The sequence below is a fragment of the Dendropsophus ebraccatus genome, chromosome 3 (assembly GCF_027789765.1).
Source record: "Dendropsophus ebraccatus isolate aDenEbr1 chromosome 3, aDenEbr1.pat, whole genome shotgun sequence".
Lineage (NCBI taxonomy): Eukaryota > Metazoa > Chordata > Amphibia > Anura > Hylidae > Dendropsophus > Dendropsophus ebraccatus.
Window position 1 is genome coordinate 120,060,676 of NC_091456.1, and position 17,133 is coordinate 120,077,808.

The 17,133-nt window shown below is 45.2% G+C and overlaps 1 protein-coding gene across 8 annotated transcripts in view; it reads right to left on the reverse strand.

The window, feature by feature from the left end:
• PIP5K1C (phosphatidylinositol-4-phosphate 5-kinase type 1 gamma) overlaps nt 1-17,133 on the reverse strand; it is a 593,211-nt gene that overhangs the window by 404,283 nt on the left and 171,795 nt on the right. For all 8 annotated transcript variants that reach the window (XM_069962589.1, XM_069962584.1, XM_069962587.1 and 5 more), the window contains one exon: nt 8,429-8,512. In XM_069962589.1, the coding sequence (XP_069818690.1) occupies nt 8,429-8,512 (84 nt within the window). The remainder of the gene's footprint in view (nt 1-8,428; nt 8,513-17,133) is intronic.

A 17,133-nucleotide genomic window follows, 5' to 3' on the forward strand; every position in this document is an offset into this window, starting at 1 on the left:
TGACCTTACACCAGTCATGTCAAACACTGGCCTGCGGGCATCAATTGTATTTCCTAGAGCTGGCCCACCTATAGGACATCGCAACAGATTATAATATGGGCGGTCTTCTGGACCATCCATACTATAATCTGTTGCGATGTGCTAAAGGGAACCCTGGATATGACCCCCAGAACCCACCCCACCCCTGAATACGGTCCCCGGAACCCACCCCACCCCTGAATATGGCCCCCATGCTTACCCCATCCTGCTGGTCATGCTACTGATGCCAGTCGCACTGCAAGGATACGGCCATATCTCCGTGGCGGGACTGGCAGGGGTAAGTATTGGGGCCATATCCAGGAGTGGGGTGGTTTCCAGGAGCCGTCCAGGGGAGACAGGTTCCCTTAAAATCTAGGCCGCAGGCAGATCTGGCTCCTCCGCCCCCTCCACTTCAGGCACATGAGCCAAGCTCCATTCAGGATATAAAGCGCGGGCAGCACCGCACGAGGGCACCAGAGACATGGTCCTTCTCCACAGGCAGCAAGAGTACCAACTGTGCCCCTGTCCCCAGCAGAGGTATCAGCGGCATTCAGGGCCTAGGCTGGCTACTGCATGGGGCACTATTATGAGAGGCTAGCTACTACACGGGGCACTATTAAGGGGGCTGGCTACTTTATGGGACACTATAACTATGTGAGGCACTATATAGAAAACCATTGGGGGGACTGACTTCTCTATGGGGCACCATTGTGGGGATTTACCATATAATTTATCGTAGTACAAAGTGCTTGATGACGCACGCCGCTCTGGCAGTGCCAAGAATTCTGCAAGCCACTCTAAAAGTTCAAGATATGCTGCTTGTGCGCTTCAATGAATATCAAGGTTGGCCTGCGACTTTGTCCAAGTTTTTAATTTTGGCCCACTGTCTATTTCAGTTTGACACCCCTGCTCTTCACTCTATCATGTACAGACATAATCCAAATATTGCCACCTCCATGCCTAACTCCCTGAGGATCCCACAATGAAAAGGTGTGGGTGCTCCTGCATAGTGACATCCTCCCTCTCCAAGCAGCCAGCGCAATCAGCTGCATGGTAAATGCGCCTGCCGCCTGGGGAGAGAGGATGTCACTGTGCACAGAGCTCCAAGTCACCCTCAATACAATGGCCAACAGCATCCCCCAATACACATGATATTACCCTTTCCTTCTCTTTTTTGGCTGCCATTGCACTTGCGGCATAGGCTTGATGAGTTTATGAGTCCATCCTTGAAAATTTAAACAGGAAGGGTCTGAGCATGTCAATCACACACAATGGTGGGTGTAGCTTGATTTTCCCCTCGGCTACGGCATCTTTGGTTGACATAGATAACGGGAACAAAGGTGAGAGATGGGTCAGTTTTTAAGGGGTATAGGAGTTTTCTTCTTTTTTTTTTTTTTGGTTTTTCTACAAGGTGTGCGCATCATTGTCGGTTTCTAAAAATGCCCTAATACAGCGGCCTGGGAGTCTTAGGGTCCATTTACACAGAAAGATTATCTGACAAAGATTTGAAGCCAAAGCCAGAAAAACTATAAACAGAGATCGGGTCATAAAGGAAAGCCTGAGATTTCTCCTCTTTTCAAATCCATTCCTGGTTTTGGCTTCAAATCTTTGGCAGATAATCCGTCAGATAATCTTTCTGTGTAAATTGACTCTTAGATGCATCAACGCATGCTCCCTCTGCTGTTCTTGTTTCAATACTGTGATGTTTGCATTACTATGAGTTTTCAGGTGGCTGGAGTGTGTCAGCAATTCCTGCAAGATGAAGGCATTGAAGCTATGGACTGGTCCGCCCATTCCCCAGACCGAAATCTGATTAAGCACATCTAGGACATTTTTATTAATTTATTTATTTATTATCTTTTACACTTTAACTTTTAGTTCCCCTGGGGAACTTTTATTCTTACTACACTTATCTCTCATAAAGATAACCACAGTATACAGAATTGATCGATTAGATCAGTGCTGGATTGCTTTGGGCTGCCGGAACCCATTGCAATCCATCATCGAGCCGGGATGAGCACCATTGCTATGCTGAGGCCTGGGCGGTGGGTTAGATTAAGGGACTTCTAATGCGTCATTAAGAGGTTAATATGATGTATATATTTGTTCAAGTATCTTCATTTTCTGTTTCTCACTTTTTTTTTTTTCAGAATTGCATGGAAGGTGTAGACCAGATGAACTTTCCACTCATGGGAAAATGAATCTGCCCACAATGACGAGTCTCTGGGATGGAGGGAGAAGTAAGCAGGAATATTGTGGTTTGAAAGGGTTTCAAACAGATCCAAATGAGGAAATGGTGATTGTGGTGATCAATATCCCCTGTGAGCTCAACATTATGAACAGAGGTCACTCATCCAGCCCTTCTAGCATTTCTGATTCCTAATTCCAAATGTGATGATTATCTAGTGTCCAGACCTGAGACCAGGAACTAAGTGGGTCATAAACACCAGGGCCCAAAAAACGTGTTTACAGAAACAATCCACACCCTGGTCTGTCACAAACCAGAGACCCAGAGAGGTTAGGTAAGGGACACCGGAGGTCACCCATAGAACACCATTCTGGCATCTGACCCCTCCAGAAATATTGAATTTGCACATATTCTAGAGGTATGCTTTTGCAGAGGTACACAGGACACTGATACAAACCTACAGTTTTAAAAGTGGCCTTATCGTCCCATGGGAACAGGAAGCATTTGGATAACTTCCACTGTATTGTGCCAACCGTCACCATGTTTGGTATGTACGCGTGCAGGAGGTGATAACAGAGGGAATGGTATAACTGAGACGTTGCTAGGATAAACACCTGCAGAAATATTGGAATATGAACATCTTGAGGCAAGTGGTAGAATACCAAGGGTGTCATAAACCCAGGGTTGTAAAAGGCCATTACCATATTCCCTGGCCTTGTCTGATATCAGAGAAAGGAGGGTGGGGAGAGGGTCTCTCACAGTCCTTTAAAGACAGAAATGGCTGATAGAAAATTGTCTTTCTTTGGGGATCCCTTGTTGGATGGACTGGCCTATATTGTGCTTCCCCAGGCAACTGGACTAAAACAACGCATAATGTATTAACTTCTGTTTTTTCTCCCTTTTATTTTAAGAACTGTATTTCACTGTATATATATGTCTGTGTATTTTATCTTGTATTTTTCTTAAATAACCCTTTGTTGTAAGCACTGTCTTTTTTATGATATTAAATTTCACTTTAATAAGAGTCTTATTGTGTTCTAACGATCCAATGACTCTAGGAAGAGCATTACCAAGGGTGAGTTGTTACTCTGGGAATTCTATAGCGTATATTCTGTTCTATTGTGCTAGGTGTGTTTAAGGTAAAGTGTCACGTCAGCCTTATATGATGTGTGGTGGTGGCAGCAGCAAGATATGAGGAGGTTCTGGTTGGCAGTTGACAGAGGGGGGTCCAGCGTGACCCTGTAAGCTGGCATCTAGAACCTAAGCCACGAGGATCGTGACAAATTGGTGGCATCGGTGGGTAAGTCACGGAGATCGTGACAGTGATAAACTTAAATGCTGCATTGCTGAGAGACCACCCTCCTGGACAGATGTTCTTCCTGCTTAGAAAGTCTACCTGGGTATTGCAGGAGCCCTTCAGATGAACCACAGTCAGACTTTTCAAATGTACTTCTCTACAAAAGAAGATTATTTAAGCAATGTTCTCTGTAAAGTATTAGAACATGAGCATCTTACCAGATGTAGAGACACTTGGAGAGATTCCCATATAACCAGACAATGGAAGACTTTCACTGACAGATCCCCTTAAAGAGTGCTGAAGAACACATGCTCCCCATCCTCTCTTGCTGGCGACTGTGGTTGCCATGACAGGAGGAGCCTGGAGTCAGTGGACTCCTCTGTTTAGGTTCTTCTCCTGAGATCTTGATCCTGAGACTTCCTATCTGAGGACATATTTGCATGTTCCGTGCACAGTCCATATATATTGTTTAAATCTTTGCAATACTGTACTGAAACAGCTGTGCAGCTATGTCAGTACAATACCACAAAAGATTTAAAACGATTTGGAGTTCCTGGCATCATATTGATAAATGATGACGGGAAGTCTGTGAATCTGGTCTGTAGCACATCTACCATGCACGGACTGTGGTCACAGAAAGTGTGAATCCCCCTTAAGGACCATGGATTGTGATTCCACCTAATAAGGATAATGTTTTTTTAATGAATGATTCTGAATAAGCCAGAGCCCAGGCTACCAGCAATATACATGACTATTTTATGGAGTCTATCTTGAAATAGTATTATGACACTAGACAACTTAGCGGCTTTAGGTCTATTATTGACAAGCTGGACCCATTGGGCTTCTTCACAAGGAAAAGATGGAAAAATTACCCATAACCTTCTTGTTAAACTAGAATGATTGCACTCATAGCCACAAGTTTCTTGATTCCCTCCTTGATTGATCTTAAAATCTTAAAGTGTAGGTGGAATTTTCCCCCCACTCCTTGAAGTCCCTAAGCCTTCCATCCACTCTGAAGTCACTGTTGCTTGGGTTAGGGTGGTTGGCATTGAGCAGGATGTCCTTCCCTCTGTCCCACCATTTGGGCTTGCCTCTGCCTCTATTTTTCTGGGTTTTAAATTTCTGCTTAAAAAAAAAGGAAGCTTCCGCCCCTACTTAGCTTCTGAAAGAACCTTCTTCTTAAAAGACACTTTATCAATAATTTTGTCTATGGCCAGCCAAACACATATTTCTCCTAGAATGAAGTGGTGCATAACTTGTATTTTTAGACAGCGTCTCCAGAAAGAAATCCCTTCACCAGAAACACTTTCTGGGTCAGGGGTAGAATTCTGCTCTGTAGTCTCTGGAGGAACTACCCATTTTAGGCATGAAGTCATACATTTGCCATTGGATACCACTGATTGTATGCTTCTTATGGAAAGGCACCGGGATCAACCACCAGCAAAATGGACGGACATGCCTTCTGTCGCTGCATCCAGAATCATTGGAAATGCAGAAAGTAGAATTTTCCAGCCAAAGGATGTGAGCCAATCCCAGAAGGATGCAGGGAAGAGGAAGGGGAATAGGCCAGAACATCAGAATCCTCATATGCAGCATCCATTATGTAGAAGCAGCATCACTGGAAGTAGGCCATAGCCAGAGCAGCATCTGTAATTGCCTTCATCAAAACCACAGAGTAATCGGATAGCCTTAGAAACAATCACCAGGGTAGTGGGCAGTCTCCGCTGAGAAAACTGAAGCCACCCATTAAGAGATGGCCCCACAACAAAGGAACATCAGCAGAGGAATGGTGATGTGTAAGGTCCTACCAGCATTTAGAGGCGCTGGAGGCAGCTTACTCCAATTAAAACACTGATGTCCAGATGAGAGAAGTTTTTCTTAAAAGATACCCCATTTTGAAAAACAGTGATATCTCTCACTGAGTGTGTTTTGGGGAGGGGCCTTTTAACCTTTGCATTTTTCATGTCCCTATTATGCCATGAGTGTCAACCTCTGGTGGTGCCATCATTGAGGGCAACTCGAGAAATTAACAATATACCAGAGCCTCTACAGAGAAAGTACAAATTGGTCCCTAATCTGGAAAAACCACCAAATCCCAGAGAGTGACTAATCTGGAGACACTACATACTAAGTACCCACATGCAGCTATAGTTAAATCTCTGAGACCAATTTGTTGGAGCTGTGGTCTAGGGGTAACTCACCTGTCTATAGACCTGCCAGCAGTTCATTCTTTGGTTCAAATACCCTGATGGAAATGAAATATAGGTCTTTCTTTTTTCCTTTTTTTGTCACTATTGTATTATTCTTAAGGTTTTGTTCACACCCAGTATTTTTGCTAAGTACATTATTTTGGTCAAAATTTTGGTCATTATTTTGCAACCAAAACTAGGAGTGGATTGAAAACACAGAAAGGCTATGTTCACACACTGTTGAAATTCAGTGGATGACCATCATTTAATGGCAAATAACTGCCATTGTTTTAAAATAACAGCAATTATTTGCCATTACATGACGGCCATCCACTCACGTTCAACAGGGAATTGAACCATTTGATTTGAAGAATGAACGGCTGTCAGGTCCCTAGACAGGTGAGTTACCCCTAGACCACAGCTCCAACACATTTGGGTTCAGAGATTCAACTATATCTGAGTGTTTCTTTCAGGCATAAACTGAATGTGGCACAAACAACTCCTCTATGACTATTCATTACAGTAGGAGACTGTAGATAATCCATTGCACAGAAAATTACCAAAAGACACCATGCTCACTAGGGGACTGCCAGCTACAGCACACTTTCAGCACTTTAGGTAGGGCCCAGGTGCTGACAGATTCCCTTTAAATCACTCCAGCTCCAACTATTTAGAACTCTTGCTGATTTCGAAAATATCTGCTTAACAAATTCTCCACCAAGGGGCATGGTTTCTATTCTATACATCCTACTCCTTGACATTTATCACTAAAAGCCATTATTTTACATGCAAAAATGGAGAGGGGACTTGGACAGGGAAATCTCCCAGTGAGATTGGGATAAAGCTTTAACGGGAATCTGACAGCTCCCGAGCCCTACCTAAATTGCTGTCAGTGTGCTGTAGCTGGCAGTCCCCTAGTGAGTATGGTAATTTTCTGTGCAGTGGATTATGCACAAATGTGAGCTACTGTACTGAAGAGGCAAAGAGGAGTTGTTTGTGCCCCACTCTGGCACACCTCACCACTCCTTCCTCCTCCCTTTTCTTAATTAATAATGAATGCTGCCCGGCCTGCTGCTCGCTCAGCTATGAGCCAGTGTAATAGACAAAAAATAGGTAGTGGAATTCAGCTCACCTCCCCGTGTGTCCATTAGGGTCTCGGCATATGCAGGAGGGTGCACGGTTCCTGGCGGTGGCTGTCCGTCGGCAGGTAAATGGTTTGTGAGTAGTAAGGATCCGGCACTCCAAAAATGGGTTAAAAATCCAAAAATTATTAAATCATTTTAAAATTCAGCTGAGCGTGTCATGCTGTGTGGCCAAGTAGACTGACGCGTTTCGGGCATGCGTGCTTAGTCATACAGACTATGACTAAGCGCGCATGCGCGAAACGCGTCAGTCCACTTGGCCACACAGCATGACACGCTCAGCTGAATTTTAAAATGATTTAATAAATTTTGGATTTTTAACCCATTTTTGGAGTGCCGGAACCTTACTACTCACAAACTATAAGCCAGTGTGTCTGATTGCAGATCAGTCCTCTGCAGTCAGTTTATGTCTAAGGGGCCTATTTCACGGAGCGATTATGAGACGAATTGGAGCAATCATCGGCAGAATCGTCCCAATTCGGCCGTTTATCGCTCCGTGGAATAGAGAGAACGATCAGCCGATTATCGTGTCATCGTCTGATAATTGGTTTAGGTTCAGACCTAAAATCATTGTTCGTCACCAGAGCATCACTACGGTGGAATAGCGGTGTGCGCGGCATCGACCGACGATTTCAGCAGCATCATACATTACCTGTCTGGGCTGCAGGTCTTCTCCTTCTTCCTCCCGGTGTCCCGCAGCGCAGCAGCTTCGGAGCGGGGCTGTCTGAACTGACAGACCGTTTAGCCAATCACTGGCCGGAACCGCCGCAGCCAGTGATTGGCTGAGCGCTCTGTCGGTGACGAAGTCCCTGCAGCCCTCGCTTAACGATCATCGGGGCCGTGGAGTAGGCCCAGTAAACGAGCACCGATCTAGCAGATTGGCGCTCGTTTACATAGTTGATCAGGCCCTGCTCAGCCCGTGGAATAGGACCCTAAAAGAACCACTCAGATATAGTTGAATCTCTCAGCCCAAATGTGTTGAAGCTGTGGTCTAGGGGTAACTCACCTGTCTAGAGACCAGCCAGCAGTTGATTCTCTGGTTCAAATCCCCTGATGGAAATGAAATATAGGTCTTTATTTTTTAAAAAAAACAACTTATTTTTGTATCCTTTTCAACGGTATGTTCACACACAGTTTTTGTGCTCAGTATTTTGCAACCAAAACCAAGAGTAGATTGAAAAAAAAACATAGAAAGGCTATAAAAACACTTAAAAATGAGCAGATGGCTGTCATTTAATGGCAAATATCGGACGTTGTTTTAAAATAACAGCCATTATTTGCCATTAAGTGGCTGCCATCCGCTCAATTTAAACACAGTATTTCAATAGTGAGCAAAATACTGTGTGTGAACATAGCCTTAACAATGATACAATAATGAGGGAAAAAAACAAAGACCTCTATTTCATATCAAGCAGTATTTTTGGTGGAAAAGTATTTGGCGCTGCACTAGAGACGTTTTTATTGCTGCACTGTGGTGCTGGTTTGGCATTAGTAGGGGATATTAGGCGTTTGTTAGAAAGACTCCAACATCAACATGGATTAGCTGGTGAGACAGGAGTACAAAAAGTTTGAGAAGCCCTGAGCTACTACTTACCTGTATGATTGTAAAATGTCGATGATTCCTATATACAGTAAAAGACGTTCCCCTTTGCCATTCACAGCTGGAATTCCTCCCATTCTAGAAAAACAGACAAATATAGATATAGTAAATTGAATGCGGTATAACCTGCTCCTAATAAATCAGATTACATAATATTAAAGGGGTAGTTCACAAAAAAAAATGTTTCAAATCAACTGGTGCCAGAAACAGGCAGAGGTTTTTTAATTTAGTTGTATTAAAACATCTCAAGTACTTATATTCTGCTGCATGTCCTGCAGGGAGTGGTGTATTCTTTCCAGTCAGGAGAGCAAGGGAGGTTTTCTATGGGTATTTGCTACTGCACTGGACAGTTCCTGACATGGACAGAGGTGGCAGCAGAGAGTAGTGTGTCAGGCTGGATAGAATACATCACTTCCTGTAGGACATACAGCAGATGATAAGTACTGAAACACTTGAGATGTTTTATTAAACATAAATTACAAATCTCTGGCACTTTCTGGCACAGTTGACTTGAAAGAATTTCGTTGGTGAAAATCCCCTTTAATAAAGCATATTTATTAGAAATAAAAAGTAAACTTTGAATTCAAATTGGAAAATCTGACTTGCAATGGATACTGCCACGTAATGAGATCTTCCGGTCCTGGCTACTATCAGCTTGGGGACATTTAGACTTGTGAACGCTCAGCAAAAATGGTTGTAGATGCTGAGTATGAATGAAGTCTATGCTCCAGCACTTAACCTTACTTCTGGAAATCACACTCACAGATGCCCCCCCCCCTCATTTTTTAGTGCGCCATAGTTATACGCAAGAGTTCTTCTTAAGGGTATATTCACACGAACGGGCTCGCTGCGAGCCCGGCAGGTCCTGGCAGTTCCCATACACTACATACTTGCTGCGGTCTAAACGACCGCAGCGAGTATGTAATTATACCGCCCTTAACCCCTTCTGCTCCCGCCCGGCTCCCCCGCTGTAAGCATACTTTACCTGTCCTTACTGCACGGGTCCGGCGTCCTGCTCTCCTGTCCGGCCAATTAGTGTGTTGCCCAGCCGCAGCCACTGATTGGCCGGGCGGGAGAGCAGGACGCCGGACCTGTGCAGCAAGGACAGGTAAAGTATGCTTACAGCGGGGGAGCCGGGCGGGAGCAGAAGGGGTTAAGGGCGGTATAATTACATACTCGCTGCGGTCGTTTAGACCGCAGCAAGTATGTAGTGTATGGGAACTGCCAGGACCTGCCGGGCTCGCAGCGAGAATCTCGCTGCGAGCCCGTTCGTGTGAATATACCCTAAAGCAGTTTTCTAAGAAAATCTTATGGCACCACTAACTTATAGAGGTTACACCACATTCATAAATTAATGGTCTGTGGACAGGCCATAAATGGATTTTGCCCAACGTACCAGGTACATCAGGACTGCATGTGCAATAACGCAATTCAATGTACCAGGAAAGTCACAAAGATGACACCAGCAACGGAGCAGTGCCGCTATCATTTGCAGCAGGAACCATCTGCCACACATTGCTGGGTACCCTTTGAAGGCTGCAGTCAGTGTAAATGTAGCATCTAACAGAGTGACAGAGACGGGTCTTCTTCTGTCTTTCATGAGTAACCTGCAAAATGATCGTGGGTACCAATGGCCATAGCAGGTGGAAGCCTCAGAATGGCCTGCAATCCCCTGGTTACAGAAGGTGATCAGGCCCTGCACTGGCAGAGTCTGATCGGCAATGCCTCTTAGTGTAATATAGACAAGCATAATACACTCCAGGACAAATCTGTACTGCAGTGTATTATACCTGCCATCAGATTTGTACTGCAGTGTATTATACATGCCATCAGGAGACCACTCAGTCTCAGTGGCGTAGCTACCATAGAGGCAGGGTAGGCAGCTGCTATGGGGCCCGTGCAGGAGGGGGGGCCCAGGGGAGAAGATAAGACCCATCCTTTCTACTTAATCCCTTATGTACTGCAGTGTGTAAGTGACCTAATGTTTACTTACATACTGCAACACAAAAAAGGGATAAATTGACTGTACCACTAGGCCCAGGCTGAAGCACTGGAGGAGGGCCAACCCACCCTTAGTGAAAGGAAACCCTAGCCCCTCTATGATAGGGTTCCATTGATTCTAATGGAGTCACGTCATGGAGGGGCTGGAGTTTCTTCCCACTAAGGGTGGGTCGGCCCGCCTCCAGTGCTTTAGTTTGAGCCTGGTGGTACAGTCACTTTAATAGGCAGAAGACAAAGAGATCTCTGCTTAACTGCACTGATAACCCCTGGTCTATCAAGTAGGAAAATGTGCAGAGCTCCCTGCAGAGGTCAAGGGTTATCAGTGCACCAGCTGTAAAACAAATATCTCCTTGTCTTTTGAACTTTGGGTCACTTACACACTGCAGTTCATAAGGGGTTAAGGGATAAGGTAGTCTGCTCCTATACACATGTATTTAACCATAAGGGCTCCTAATGGGCCCCTATAGTTAAAAACAGTGTAGTGACAGAGCAAGCAGCCATTGGCTATCTGCTCTGCCAGTCACTCTTGTGGCTGCAGGCGGGATTCTGCCTCTTGCCACAAGTGATTTTGTTTTTTGGCCACATCACAGAGACAGTGCTTTGTGTTGTGCATAGGGGAGGGGGGCCCTTACAGTTTTTGCAATGGGGCCCCATAAATCCTAGCTACGCCCCTGCTCAGTCTAGTACCCTAATGGGACAACAGACCAAAAAAAAAAAAAAAAAAAATTAAAAACAACAAATCACATTATTAAAGCAGCAAATTAATCAAATAAAAGGTGATCAAAATCACATGTACTACAAAATAGAACCACTCAATGTCATCCCTCAAAAAAACAAGCACAACCCTGTTAATGAAAAAAATGGCTCTCCGTATATAACAATGCAGAAACACAACTTCTTTGTAACAAACAAAAAATGGTGTATATGTAACACACCACACAAAGTATAGAAATTAGGTATTTTCATATTTGTACCGATTCAGAGAATAAAAGTAAAATGTAATTTTAGGCCTGCTCGCTTTTATTTCTTCAAGCATCTTCTTCCTTTTTCTGGTCCATGCCTTAATGACACCTTTGGCCACTAGGGTGTGCATGTGGCTACATGCTGTGAATTTATAAAATAGAGAAGAAATCAGGCAATACCTTTTGGAGGCTAACTGAGTATATTTGATTGTAAGCTTACAAGTGATGCTATACAGAACTAAAAAAATCACAGACTTATATACACACTAAACAGAGCTCATCAAAAGATTTTAGGAAACTTTAGAATTAACAAAATGCAATATACACAGGGTCTGCTTACAACAGGTCCATAAACTAAAGCTCGGGAGGCGTGACAAGAGGATAGTAAGCTCTTGCTGCTATCTGATTGTTGTCAGATTAATGGCCTGATAGCAATTAATGGTCTTTATAGCCAGAACAGGTCACACATAGGCCGACATGAAGCTGGCATGGATATTGAGACCATGTTGCAAAGTTTTAAATTTGAGCATTAGTTTATATTCCCATTCCCTTCTTTCTCTTTGTGTCTTAAAATGTCCCATTAAGACTGTAACCCGCAAGTCTTCTACTGTGTGTCCTTCTCCAGAGAAATGTGCAGCCACAGGGAGATCTGTCCGGCCGTTGTTAATAGTAAATCGGTGTGAGTTCATACGTTGACTCAGTCTCTGCCCTGTTTCCCCCACATAGAGGCCTGTAGTGGGGCATCACACACACATGATCAGATACACCACATTGGAAGATCTGCAAGAAAATGTTCCCTTGTTTCTGTGTACCTCCTGTGACTGGTACACTGTCAGAGATATGGATATGTGTGCAGGTTTTGCACCGGTTTTGTAGGCAGGGTGAGGTGCCATTATCTGCTGGGGCTTTTAGAGCACTGTGGACAATGATTTGTCGCAGGTTTGGTGGTTGCCGAAATGAAAGCAGTGGGGGGACTGGGAATATTTCTTTTAGTCTGCTGTCCTTGTGTAGCACAGATTGGAGTTCCCTAGAAATCTTTCGTAGGATCTCCAGCTGTGGATTGTAGGTGACAACTAGGGACACTCGGGGTTCATCATGGGCCTACTTGTATGTGAGGAGAGTGTCCCTGTTGATGGCTGCTGCTTGGCTGATCTGTTTGTCCGTCATGTTTGGTTTGTAGCCCAATTGGAGGAATTCAGTCCTAAGATTAAGGAGGTGCTGGTCCAGGTCTGCTTTTTCTGAGCAGATACGGTTGTATCGAATAGCCTGGCTGTATATAATGGATTGTTTTGTATGTTTGGGATGGAAGCTGTCGCTTCTCAGGTAAGCAGTTCGGTCTGTCGGTTTGCGGTATATTGATGTAAATATCTGGTGGTCTTTAATGCATATAGTTGTGTCCCAAAAATTTATTTCACTGCGGGAATGGCTTAGTTTGAGGTTTATGGTGGGGTGAAAGTCGTTGAAGTCTTCATGAAATTTAAGCAGGGCCTCCTCACCTGCAGTCCAGATAATCAGGATATCGTCAGTGTACCGAATGTAAGTCATAGGTTTGATGGTGCATGTGGATAGGTATGCTCCTTCCAGTTCTGCCATAAAAAGATTTGCATACTGGGGTGCACATCTTGAACCCATTGATGTCCCCATTCGCTGGAGGTATAGGTCATCTCCAAGGGCAAAATGGTTATGGGTTAGCAGGAATTGAATGAGTTGTGTAATTGGTTTTATTGGGAGGTCTTGTTTCTCCAGGTGTTTTCAACATGCTGCAATTCCATCCTTGTGGGGGATGTTAGTGTACAAGGATTCCACATCCATTGTTGCCAATATGGTGTCGTCAGGTAGTGGGCCTAAGGCTTTTAGTTTGTTTAAGAGGTCAGTAGTGTCCTGGATGTAGCTGGGAGTGTCACTGACCAGGGGTTTTAGGATATTTTCTACCCAACCAGAGATATTTTCTGTCAAGGTCCCAATGCCTGAGATTATGGGTCTCCCTTGGTTGCCTTCTTTGTGGATCTTGGGGACCATGTAGAAGCAGCCTGGCCTGGGATCTTCTGGAATTAGCAGTTTAATTTGTTCCTGGATGTTAATAGGAAACTTCTTGATCATGTCCTTGAGTTGTTTTTTGTAGGCCTCTGTGGGATCACCTTCAAGTTTAGAGTAGTGGACGGGGTTGGATAGTTGTCGGTTTGCTTCCTGGACATAGTCACTGGTGTTCATGATGACTACTGCGCCCCCTTTGTCAGCAGGATTTATTTTTATGTCCTGATTTCCTTTAAGTGATTTGATAGCCTTCTGTTCTTGCAGGGTAAAGTTATGTACTTGTAGGGTAAGGTTATGTACTTGTTTCTTTCTTTTCTCCAGGATTTCAGATTTTACTTTGTTTCTGAAGCAATGTATTTATCAAGTGTTGAATTGGTTCCAGGCCGTGTTGTCCAAGTAGAATTCTTAGAGGGTTTCCTTATAAGCTTTTCAATACCAGGATCCGTGTTGCAGGGAGGGTCTTTGTCATGGAAGTATTCCCTCAGTCTTATTTTTCTGAAGAACTCCTCCATGTCGTTGCAGAGTTTGATGCTGTCAATGTTTCTTGAGGGGCAAAAGGAAAGACCTCTGGAGAGAACATTTCATGTTTGTTTGGCTTGTAGGAGGAGAGGTTCACCACACAATTCTGATGAACCGGGCTAGGGATTGTGGCCGTAGTAATGGGGCCTCTTTGTCTCAGTCTATGGAGCTTTTTCTTTTTGTTATGGATCAGCATGTCCTGAAGTTCTAAGTAGTATCTTTGAAGTTTGGCCTTCATCTGCTCTGTGTCATTCTCCAGTAATGCTTTTAGAGTTTGTATCTCCACCTCTGTTTTTCTCTTGTTGTTATATGAGATTTTTATATTTTATATGGATTAAAGGGTTTACCCAGCAAAAAATCTTATTCTTTCAAATCAACTGGTTTCAGAAAGCTTTATATAGATTTGTAATCTACTTCTATTTAAAAATCTCAAGTGTTCCAGTGAATTTATAGAGGCAGCTTGTCTCCGCCTGCTGGTGCCTTCTGCCAATCTAGTTTAAAATGAATTCTGGATTTAATGGGCAACCACAGCAGTGACTGGCACAGGGGTGAGACATCAGTGTAATGGCTGGAGAGGAAGATAAGGGTCCTTTTACATGGAAAGATTATCTAACAGATATCTGCCAAAGATTTGAAGCCAAAGCCAGGAATGGACTATAAACAGGGATCAGGCCATACAGGAAAGCCTGAGATTTCTCCTCTTTTCAAATCCATTCCTGGTTTTGGCTTCAAATCTTTGGCAGATAATCCGTCAGATAATCTTTCTGTGTAAATTGACTCTTAGATGCATCAACGCATGCTCCCTCTGCTGTTCTTGTTTCAATACTGTGATGTTTGCATTACTATGAGTTTTCAGGTGGCTGGAGTGTGTCAGCAATTCCTGCAAGATGAAGGCATTGAAGCTATGGACTGGTCCGCCCATTCCCCAGACCGAAATCTGATTGAGCAAATCTTCAAATCTTTGGCAGATAATCTGTCAGATAATCTTTCCATGTAAAAGGGCCCTAAGGGTGGTATTACACGGGCCGAGCAGGGCCCGATAATACCTGTAAACGAGCAGCGATCTGCTAGATCGTTGCTCGTTTACTGGGCCTATTACACGGCCCGATAATCGTTTGACAAGAGCTGCAAGGACATCGTTACCAATGTCCTTGCAGCCCTTGCTAAACTGGCATACATTACCCATCCACGTTCCAGGGCTGCTCCTGCCGTCCACTTCTCCCGCCGTCTGCTTCTCCCGGGGTCCCGTGCGCGCTATAGCTTCACAGCGGCCTGTCAGCTGGTAGGCCGCTCAGCCAATCACAGGCCGGGACCGCCGCGGCCTCTGATTGGCTGAGCGGCCTATCAGCTGACAGGCCTCTGTGAAGCTAGAGCGTGCGCGGGACCCCGGGAGAAGCGGACGGCAGGAGCAGCCCTGGAACGTGGATGGGTAATGTATATCGTTAGTCGCCGGCCACACACCGCTATTACACGCAGCGGTGCGCGGTCGGCGCCCAACGAAAATAGGGTCTAACCTATATCAACGATCAGCCGATGATCGTTGTCATCGGCTGATCGTTGCATTCATTACACGGAGCGATAATCGGCCGAATCGGGCCAATTCGGCCGATTATCGTTCCGTGTAATAGTACCCTTAGTCTGGCTGCTGCTTTCAGGATAGACTGAAGAGGGGAGAGTTTACAGAAAGCAAGACTGATTAGTAGGGAGTTACAGTAGTCAAGATGTAAGTGGATCAGGGAGACAGTCAGAGTCTGAGCGGTGTCAGTGGTGAGAAATGGGCGGATTCTGGAGAGGTTTTTGAGATGAAGGTGAAAAGAGCTTAAATATAGGGAGTAAAGGATAGATCAGAGTCTAGCATAACCCTCAGACATCAAGCTTGATGCACAGGAGTAATGCTAGTACCACAGACAGAGTGAGATGTCAGGTTGAGAATGGTTAGAGGGAAGGAAGTTCAGTTTTAGAAAGATTAAAGGGTTTACCCAGCAAAAATTCTTATTCTTTCAAATCAACTGGTTTCAGAAAGCTTTATATAGATTAGTAATTTACTTCTATTTAAAAATCTTGTGTTCCAGTACTTATCAGCTGCTGTATGTCCTGCAGGAAATGTTTTCTTTTCAGTCTGACACAGTGCTCTCTGCTGAAGAGGAGCCCATGGAGCCTCATTGAAGAGACTCGCTGCCTCCATAGCCGCCCCGATTCGGAAGGAATGTGGGGCAAAATTCGCCCCTTCCAGCCCCAAGGCACCTAAAAACCTCCGAAAAAGCGGCATAAACTGATACCACGACAAAAAAGAACCGTCCTCGTGCCGCAGAAAGGGACCTGCCCCAGACCCCCGAAACACCAGAAAACGCTCCAGACACCGCACCAGACACATCAAGGCCCCATGCACCGACCTCAACACATCACGCCCCCTACCCAACGGGTCCGTTTTCGACCGGCGCACCTTCTCCTCTTCCAGCCAGACATCTTCACGCAACAAACCCCCCGCCTTCTTGGCCGACGGGGACACCAGCTCCCCCACCCGCAAGGCCCCCCAAAAAAACCACGAGAAGGCTAACCGGAACAACAACACCTCTCCATCCGACCGACACACAGCAGCCAAACACACCCCAATCCGGTCCAATAAGCCATAAGACACCGGCCGTCTGGTATCGGGCCGTATCTTACCCCTTACGACCAGGAAATCCTTCGTGGCATCACGAAGCCCCCGCAGCTTGAACCCAAAGGCCAAAGCCGCTACGAAACGATTATCGACCAGCCCGCTGCCGACGCACAACCCAACTAGCCTATCACTGTCATAACCCAATCCTGATCTGACTGTACTCCCTCCCAGTCTCTTTCCCACACCGCCCACTCATTTCATGCTGATGAATAGGCCTTCCACGTGCTCCTGGCCAACGAAGACTGCACCAGCTCCCCCGCCGTCCTCAGACCAGCCGCCATAGATGTTGGGGGCAGGCTATGCCTTCCACGGCCGCCTCCGGGACCAACAACTGAAAGCGCTCCCACTGCTGGCGAAAAAGAGAATCGTCCACTGAGTTGTGAACTCCAGGCACATGAACCGCCACCACCCAAGAATTGAGAGAGAGAGACAGCGTAACACCAAGTGCCTAAGCAGCCGAACCACAGGGGGAGAAGAGACAGACCCCTGATTGATGGCTGTCCCCACCGCCTGATTATCAC